Raw genomic sequence first — 9,558 nt, forward strand, 5'->3', positions numbered from 1 at the left:
AAATGATCAACCCGTTTAACCGAACCATCAAAAACCGCACCGTTTGGTCTGGGTTAGTTGGTTTGCACGTCACGGGTTGGTTTGAAATTTTTAAAAACCAGTAATGTATAGTTTGGTTTTTGTTCCGCCTCTAATCCAAACCAATTCGGACAGCGATCACTCTTATTAGAAATTAACATAAAGAGAATGACTCTCAAGTGCACACAATAAACACTAACTCTCGTGAAACTGACCTACTTTTATTGGTGGAATTGATGTACATGTAGGGCCATTAACAATTATTGTTTATCCACCAATCAAAACTTACAATTCTCGTGAAAATTAGTGATTATTGTGTGGGGCGTGGGTACACCATAAAAAATTCCTTTAAGTATGAGAGCGTTCCAAATTTTTAATAAATAAAATATATTATTTTTATATTCACGAATATATCTATCGGAACTAAATACTTCATTATCATTAATATTTTTAATGCATTTTCAATATAACTTAATATAAAAACTGGTGCATCTATCATTTAAATTTTTACAACTATATAATATTTATTTTTGATAATTTTATAATATAAAACAAAAAAGCACATATATTGTAAAGAAAATTAAAACTACCGTCGAAATTGCATATGAGGTGTTAAGACGGTTTAGGTTGTAATGTATTTTAGAGAGAAAAAAAACAGAAGAAGAAATTGATATAACCAACCAACCAAACAACACCTTATTGTAACCCACTGGTTTGGGTCGCTGCCTCAAATTGGTTGACCCAAGTTGGAGTTAGAAATTCTGACTCATAAAGGTTAAGGCGACATTGTATACATTTGTGGCAAATTTAAACACTTCACTTTTTTGCATGTTCTTATCCTCCTAAGTCCACTTTTAAACTAAAGAAAATTATTACTACATTTTATCTTTTGATTTGGTAAGGCAATTTGTTATAAGAACTGGACCACACTTTGTGGTGCAGAATGTTCTTGAATCTATTATTATCATTGCAAATATTCTTTACACTGTCACTCTTTCATCATGCAACTTTAAACTCGTAGCCTCAATTGCTAGTGATTTCAAAATTAAAACCTAAACTTTTTGAATATCTAAGTAATAAAGAGAGAGGCATTATGAGCTTTCTGTGGCATGATAACTGTTTAAGGTAAATTTAAAGGAACATATTTCATCTGCATTTTTGCCAACTCAGAATTTCAAACTGGCTGAACTTTGATATTTAACTGCAAAAGATTTTTGATTAACATATGACAACTTTTAGAAGATGTATGGTTCAAGTTTAGTGTTTGGATTTCATTTTCTGTATAAAAATTGTCCCAAATATAGATATATGTAATCCACTCTTCGATAGAAAAATATGTTTTGACCAAGCCTTCTTCATTTTTACTTTCTTGATAAATACTAAGGATTTTTTTTCTAAAATGTTGTACAGTGGAGGTTTATGCTTTAAATTTCAAATCAACATTTCAAATTGCAGAAGTGCACTGATAGAGTACATCAGAATCAAGGTATGGCTGCAGGATATTGGACGTGAATGATTATTACTCTAAACAAAAAGAATCACAGAAAACAAAAGCATCATGAGAACTCAGAATAGTTTTATCAAAGCTGATGTTCTTTGATTTCCTAATTTTTTCTTAAGCTGCAATCAACCAATGTATCTTCATCTCGCTACCCCCCTGGGTGGACATACATGAGTTGAAGAATATATCGATCCGCAGCCGTAGCAGAAATTGTTTCCACACCTGAAGTTTCCCATTTTCAGTGAACGACATCAGAACTTAGGAGCAATAGTAATGATAAAAAGAATTAAACTGTTCAATTACGATAATGCAATGTGTTCTCTGAGTAAAAAAAAAAAAGTTTAGTTCTTGCCTGCAATGAATGCTTAAACAGCCAGCAACCTTTTCAACATAAAACTTGCATTTTGGGCATCTCCTCCATTTTTTGTTTTTGGCAAGCTCCATCAGCATGATATCTCCATTCTCTCTTTCATTCACGTTCAAATTCTGAAACTGACTGCAATCTATCCCAGCATGCCATGCAACCTTGCACTGTGCACAAAAGAGCCTCCGACAATTCGGGCACTCAGAGGCAAGTACCTTCTCCTCTCCATCATCAAGCATCACTGCAGAACAATCTTTAAAGGGGCAATAGAATTTCTGTGAGCCAATAAATAGCGACTCACACAAAACATTCTCCCATCTTTCAAGCACTTCCTTGGGAACAATTTCACGACAAATATCCGGTCCAATAACTCCCTCCTTACAATTCATATCCGGACAATTGATCCTTGTCACATTTTCATGTATCTTTGATGCAACATATTTGCCAATGCAGTCTTTACAGAATGTGTGCCTACACGAAGGACTTGAGAACATTTCTTTAGTTCCTTTGTAATCAAAGCAAATATTGCACAAACTCTGCGACTGAGAGGCTTCCCCTGTATCTTTTTCCACAATCTTTTTGCCCTTCTTGGAGGCAGGGATCTCCACTTCAGATTGCTGCATATTTTGTAAAGTAGTCGAAGATATTACAGCAGACATAAGAACCTCTTGGAGCTGCATTTGATTTGCATAGTTTTCATCCGATACAGGAAATATGTTCTCTTCATCAAACAGAGCAGAGAAGTAGAACTCATCCACCAAGGCAGATGTGCATGATGTTGATGAACCAGCCATAATTCTGGTCCTTCAAGGTAGGTTTGTTCGATGAAATTTTTATTCAACTACTACTGTATAATTTATAAACTTACAAGGCCATGACTCATGAGTAACTCTTTAATTATTTCTATCGGTAATTAACATATTTTAGGTGACATGAATGTGGCATTAGTGAAAACCAGAGTAGTCAGAGTTGCAAGTTCAAGAAAGACCTTTGAAAGCCATTCTTAAAGGTTAAAGCCCGTCAAGGACTCGCAGAAAACTGGTCAAACTGGTTTGATAAGGTGCATTCCGGCATATTCTCCGTCTCCAAATAATAATTGTCGCTTTTATTTTTTGATTAATAAAATATATTTTCATATATTATTTTCAATTTTTTTATTTTAAATAAATATATAAATATAGAATTTTGATTTAATAAAGAATTTGAAAAATAATGAACAGAGCTGTATTTGTTAACATCTCAATTTGAGTGCAAAATATCAGAACAGGACAGGTTCAGTATTGTCTACTGTGGCAAATCTTAGCACTGAAATTAGTAGGATGCCTATCGATGATAATTTTTGCGAAAGTATAAATAAATTAACAAGATATATGTAATTTCGAAAAGATAATGTTGATTTTGATTATATTCCAGTTTAATCATATAATTATTTCCGATCATTTTTAAGGAATTTAGTAGACTTACAAGCTACAAATAGTTCCAATAAACCAGTATTTTTTTCAAATTTTGTAATTCCCATATTTTCTAAAAGTAGGATTATTTAATCTTGAATATGAAAAGTAAATAAAAAATAATTTCAAACACATAAATAATTTTTTGATTTTTTTTAAATACTTTAAAAGTGATTTTAGTTGAGCAGTTTATAAATCCGGAGTCTGAAGAATTAGGAGATTGGGCTTATCATGAGCCGTGAAAGTAATACGTATATTGGGATTGGGCCGGGTCCAAGTTCGGTAAGAATAGATCCGACCCGATCTCCTGTCGATGCTGCCTTGCTTGCTTCACAAGAAGGGGGAGACTACTTAGACGCCGAAAAGAACCCCATCTACTCTCACACATTCCTCATTAGCCTGTAATCTTTACCTTCATTTTCTACGAGGTACTCTCTTACTCTTAACAATTTCAATTTGCATATGTAATCTATGTATTTGTGTTTTAATCACTCTTTTGATTTGGATATCTAAATTAACTACCTACTAATCGTCTCTCTCTCTCTCTCTCTCTCTCTCTCATGTTTTGTTGCAGATTTCTAGATTAATTTCAACATGTTTCTCACTAGGTACGATTACTCTAATTTACACTGTAAATCTAGGGTTTTTCAGTCTCTCTTCCTCTCCTATTTCCTCCCTCCCTCCCTCTCTCTCTCTCATGTTTCTATCTCACGGATCTGGTTTCGGTTAATTGAAGGACTGAGTACGATAGAGGAGTGAATACCTTCTCTCCGGAAGGTCGATTGTTTCAGGTTGAATATGCCATTGAGGCCATCAAGGTACTTGATTTCTCCTAGCTATAGTCACTGATATTGAGAATTGGTGGTACAAACTTCTCTTTTGCACTTAATTTTGTAGCATTTCATTATTTTTTTCTTATTGTTTAGCTCACTGTGTTATATAAGTGAGATTATAGTTGTTCGTTGTTTATTGTTTAAACAGTTAGGTTCAACTGCTATCGGTTTAAAGACCAAGGAAGGGGTTGTTCTTGCTGTTGAAAAGCGTATCACTTCAACACTTCTGGTAACAACCTGCAGTTTTAATGTTATTACACATGTGTTTAATTTATCGTTCATTTGAATGTAGCAATTGTGTAATAATTGTAGAATTTTATTGACTGTTGATAAGGTTTAGTCTCTTCTAATATATTTACCTAATATCCAAGTTTTGAAGTCTAAATTTGAAGATGCACTATTTCAAGACATTAAGTATTGGACTATTACTGTATATATGCAAGACACGGGAATGAGTTCTAAGTATTGCAATAGATTCAAACTGTAGCTAGGATGATCTGTGCACACATAAACACAGACAGTAGATCCTTGTAGACATAAGAATATTATGCATCTTGGAAGGAAAAAAGGTTGGGAAACGACTTTATACTACTATGAATATCTGAAGTAACATATGTTACTTGAACTAACTGGAAAGAAGCATCGAATGATTGGAATGACATTTCTATATGAAACATGTTTTTCGTTTAAGTTTTTAAATAGTAAAAGTTTTTCAGCGGTCTAGACTAATGTTCCGTTGGGTTGGGAGGACCGAAATTGAGGAATGATAGTTGAAATGAACACAAGGGGAACATTTTCTCTTATTAGTGAATAGTGTAGTTAGATGGATTGTATATATCTAGAATAGGGAAGTTAGTGTTTTATTATTGTGGGAAGAAGTATTCTAAATAGGTATGTTATTGATAATAAACCCAATTCTATATGAGGACTGATTCCCCACATGCTATCTTGCATTTGCTTCATCATAAAATATTAAGGTGAGTCCCTCCGTTGATAGGATGCGATCCATAATTTATGGTTTTTTCTTACAGGGGTTCGAAAAACCTTGGGGGTAGTGGATGTTTTGCAGTTAATCACACAATTCACCTTTATTAGTATGTATATTTTGTAAATCCTTGTTCAGAAAAATTTAATATGAATTAATAGGAATGGAATTTTAACTATTTTGTGGGGAAATATGTTAAAATTTTGTTACTTGCCCGATTCCATTTATGCCGGTTATAGTTTATAACCTAGGCCCAATCTCGCCAATGTGGGAAGAAATGCTTGTTCTTTTTTCCTATTATTTTTCTCGACAAACCTGTACAGAGTTTGCACTTCTATTTTAGACCTGTATCTCTCCCTTCTACCTTTTTTGTTCAAGATTTGTCATTTCTTTTATACCTCTTTCGTTTCTTTCAAGCAGAATGACATAAGATCTTGGACTTTTTTTATTGTTTCCGATATTTAATAAGCCATCAGAATCCTTATTCCCTGCGATATGTATATATTTTAAACATTTAAGAAATTTTGTTATCTGAGATGGATAATAATAATTGAATTTGGAAACTTTAAATGTATTCATTATACAATAGTTTATTTCTGATTTAACATTTCATTTCAGGAGCCCAGCAGTGTCGAAAAAATCATGGAAATTGATGAGCACATAGGCTGTGCAATGAGTGGATTAATTGCTGATGCTCGCACACTTGTGGAACATGCACGTGTTGAAACTCAGGTATTTCTCTTCTCCCTTGCATTAGGAATTCTAGTTTTGTGATGTTGTGACAGGTTATTTACTTTGTAAGCAATTTTATTTATTAGAATCATAGATTCTCATATGGTGAGCCGATGACTGTTGAATCCACTACGCAAGCACTTTGTGATCTGGCTTTACGGTTTGGTGAAGGTGACGAAGAATCAATGGTTAGTTGGTTGCTCTGTAAATTTTCTTTTGTAGATGGATATCTTAAAAACTTCTTTTTCGGTCGCATATAAGTTATTTTCTATAACTCCTTGAAGATTAGTTGCAGACATGCAGCTCACTGCAGTGTCTTCCTCGTGCATCACTTATAATTTATAGATGTTAGACCAAGAATTAGAATAAAATATCATTTGATTACCAAGCTTAGCCAAGTTAGATTTTGTGACATAGTGAATTATCTCATCGTTTATGATGAAGGTTGTTAAATACAGGTCGTTGATTATATTCCAACAGCTTATGTTTCTTCATTTAAGCAACTCCAATGGTTGGCTTCCTTTTACTGGTGCCGCCTTGCCACATAATGGAAAATATCATTTTTTATATTCTCCCACTTCCACATCATTTTCAGCATCCAATTTTCAGAAAACACTCCAGAGGTTGGCACCCGAGATTTCAACTTTCATTCATAATATTTTATTCATGATTGGGACCGCAAAAAATATTGTAATCATGATTGAGACCACAAATGAAGTTGCTACCTTACTTCATGGGATGCCAACATTTTACACTCCAAGTTGGTACCTTCGCCGCATCATTCGGCACCCCATTGGCACTCCCCAACTCCAATAAAATGCTGGCAGGGGTGCCATGCCATAGCATGCCATGTGGCATTCACACCCCTATTGGCACCCATTGTTGGAGTTGCTCTTATATATTTGTATTAGATATAAATTACTTGTTTTTACATCTGTGCTGTATACATGAACTTGGCCCGTCTAGTCAACAACAAAGCTGAGGGTTTAGATTACTGTATACTGCAATTGCTGGAGTCATGCATCTGGGCTCAAGTCTGATGTTTTAGTATGAAAAAGTTATAGTTCCACTATATCAATTTTGTCACTCTGGTTCCCACTTACTATCTCGTTGTATCTCTTGTAAAGATGGACGTTTTTAATTGCATATATAATCTTAATTAGAATTACATTCATACTATTAATGTGCCTTTACAATCTATAATGTTTTGAATTGTTTTGCCTTTACAGTCTCGACCATTTGGGGTATCATTACTGATTGCTGGCCATGATGAGAATGGTCCCAGTCTGTAAGTATCCTGAATTTAACTTTAGACTTTGTGAGAATTGGGATCTTCATCCCCGTCTGATTGGTTTCAGGTTGGGGTAAATATCGGTGATTCTATGTTGATAATTTTTTAAGTTTGTTTCTTATCTCATTTTTTTTCAATTTTTGAACTTGTTACTTTGTTTCTATATTATGCTAGTAGTATCTATATTGCAAGTTGCAATATTTTATTCTGCTTACATGTTTTCGTGTCTTATCAGGCTTTGTATCGTACTGTTGTTCTGTAGTTTAGTGTTGGTTCCTGTATTTGAATATCATTTTTATTGTGTAAGTTAATAACTTCTGCTTCTGCTCTGCCTTGATGTAGTTTTTTTCTCGTTTTCTGATTGCGGGGTGTGGCATTAGGGGCTTGCCTGCATAACATTTAATATTAATAGTTGTTCCTAGATTTTTAATTTTTCATTTTCCTGTTAAGTTTTAAAACTGATTTTTTTTTAATTATTATTTCGATATTTTGTAAAATAAGTGGGTGAATTTGTTATCTGCAGGTACTATACAGATCCTTCTGGCACATTCTGGCAATGTAATGGGAAGGCTATTGGCTCTGGTTCTGAGGGTGCTGACAGCTCTCTGCAGGAGCAATATAACAAGGTATATCTACTTGGTCTTCCTTGGAGATTACACATGTACATGACTAAATTTTGGTCCAGAATATTTAGCAGAGCTTCCTGGAATTATGTTGAATTTTTTTTTAAACAAAGAAAACTACGTTGTAGTTCTTTTTTTTTTTGTTACTACAAAGCAAAGATTAGAAAGTGGTTAGGTTCTCTCGACTGTCGTCCCTACACCAAAATGCTAGTTCTTCATAATAGATTACAATGTGGAATTGTACTCCATAAAGATATTCTTTACACGATAGAGATACTTGGTAATCATTTTTTTATCAGTTGAAATACGATTTACATTTTATTAAACACATGGCATCTGTTTGTTAGACTTGCTCAATCTATTTTTTTTATTTGCAGGATTTAACTCTTAGAGAAGCTGAAACAATTGCTCTTTCAGTTCTGAAGCAAGTTATGGAGGAAAAAGTAAGACCCTCTTTTGATATAAATTATTGATTGTTTCTTAAAGCCGCAACTGCTCTTCTAAGTTTATTTATAGGGACTTTGTGATTTGACATTGTAATGACTAATATGATCATTTTTTTCCATCTACTTGGCTCTAGTTAGGCAACATGGAGAAATGCTTTTGTTTTGAATTCATAGATTTTTTAATTTGTGCCACGTCATTAATTACTTGGAAGCTTATCTAGTAAACCTAGTCATCTCCTTTCGTACCATATCAAGCTAAATGTATGTTATATCCACTCAACTTTGCAACGCCTAACACATCATGTATGTTTTTAATTAAAAATTGCCATGATTGGCGGGGCTTAGAAATATGTGAAGTTCCTAATAACTGGTGGAGACAGGCTTATGTTGGATGTTCATAAAAATTTTACTTTGTGTGCACTTATTTAATTACTTGAAAGCATATCTACTAAACCCAGTTCTGTTAATTTTTGGTCCTAGATATGCCGCAAGCTAAATGTTTGATATCTCTGCTGAACTTTGTAATGCCTGATAATTCATCATATACTTTTTTATATAACAAATGGTTGCCATGATTTTGTTTTAGAAAAGTGATAAGTTTCTAAGAAATGAATGAGGAGACATTGTTTGTTTGAGTTTGGAATGTCATAGCTTGAATAACGTTCGGCTCTTATTAAATTATTGCTATCAGGTAACCCCCAACAACGTGGATATAGCGAAGGTAGCTCCATCTTACCATTTGTACACCCCTGCTGAGGTGGAGGCTGTCATTGCTCGTCTTTGAAACCATCCTCCAGATAATCTGGTCTACTTCGATCTCTGTTACTTTTAGTACAAGTTTTTTGGCGTTGTAATGCATTCTCTTTCGCTTGGAGTTTCAACCATGTAACAGTTCCAATTTATGCAAACTCACCGAGGTTTCTTGAAAGGAATGAAGGAAATTCATACCTTATTGAAACTTAAACATTAGGAGAATCATATTAGACCTTGAACACTAGATATTTTCTGTCCTTTTGTTATTGTGCAACTATGAATTTTCTATGCTAATCTAAATGAACCCCGTAACTGCATGATCATGATCTTTGTTTAATCTAGTTACAATTATTTTGTTCTCTAGTCAGTTTATTTTATTGTATACCATGAATATTAATATACTTAGTGTGTTGTATATTATCATGTACAATATTTATATAAAATGAATATTATATTGTATACAATGAACATAAATACATTTAGTGTGTTGTATATTATCATGTACAATATTTATATAGCATGAATATAATATTCAAGGTTAGAAGAGACTCTACCTGACAC

The 9,558-nt window shown here is 33.6% G+C and overlaps 2 protein-coding genes across 2 annotated transcripts; one reads left to right on the top strand and one right to left on the bottom strand.

Moving 5' to 3' along the window:
- Window positions 1-1,462: 1,462 nt before the first annotated feature.
- Window positions 1,463-3,018, bottom strand: LOC108225895 (E3 ubiquitin-protein ligase RSL1). The gene is made up of 3 exons (XM_017400850.2): window positions 1,872-3,018; window positions 1,690-1,741; window positions 1,463-1,510 (listed from the first exon to the last, which is right to left on the bottom strand). The coding sequence occupies exons 1-3, from the start codon at window positions 2,675-2,677 to the stop codon at window positions 1,463-1,465; spliced, it is 906 nt and encodes a 301-aa protein (XP_017256339.1). The 5' UTR covers window positions 2,678-3,018.
- A 621-nt stretch (window positions 3,019-3,639) lies between these two features.
- LOC108193013 (proteasome subunit alpha type-5) lies at window positions 3,640-9,314 on the top strand. Its single transcript, XM_017359575.2, has 10 exons — window positions 3,640-3,762; window positions 3,909-3,942; window positions 4,071-4,152; window positions 4,316-4,396; window positions 5,771-5,884; window positions 5,971-6,072; window positions 7,114-7,172; window positions 7,699-7,801; window positions 8,176-8,241; window positions 8,936-9,314. The coding sequence occupies exons 2-10, from the start codon at window positions 3,929-3,931 to the stop codon at window positions 9,026-9,028; spliced, it is 714 nt and encodes a 237-aa protein (XP_017215064.1). The 5' UTR covers window positions 3,640-3,762; window positions 3,909-3,928; the 3' UTR covers window positions 9,029-9,314.
- The last annotated feature ends 244 nt before the right edge of the window (window positions 9,315-9,558 follow it).

The sequence above is a fragment of the Daucus carota genome, chromosome 6, assembly GCF_001625215.2.
Source record: "Daucus carota subsp. sativus chromosome 6, DH1 v3.0, whole genome shotgun sequence".
Lineage (NCBI taxonomy): Eukaryota > Viridiplantae > Streptophyta > Magnoliopsida > Apiales > Apiaceae > Daucus > Daucus carota.

Bases quoted from the DNA above. Each gene is read 5' to 3' on its own strand.
- LOC108225895 (XM_017400850.2), bottom strand. From the start codon at position 2,677: ATGGCTGGTTCATCAACATCATGCACATCTGCCTTGGTGGATGAGTTC. The intron at 1,742-1,871 runs GCAAGAACTAAA...GGGAAACTTCAG, and splicing joins TGTTTAAGCATTCATTGCAG to GTGTGGAAACAATTTCTGCT. The intron at 1,511-1,689 runs GTATGTCCACCC...AATATCCTGCAG, and splicing joins CGATATATTCTTCAACTCAT to CCATACCTTGATTCTGATGT.
- LOC108193013 (XM_017359575.2), top strand. The intron at 6,073-7,113 runs GTTAGTTGGTTG...TTGCCTTTACAG, and splicing joins AAGGTGACGAAGAATCAATG to TCTCGACCATTTGGGGTATC. The intron at 8,242-8,935 runs GTAAGACCCTCT...TATTGCTATCAG, and splicing joins AGCAAGTTATGGAGGAAAAA to GTAACCCCCAACAACGTGGA.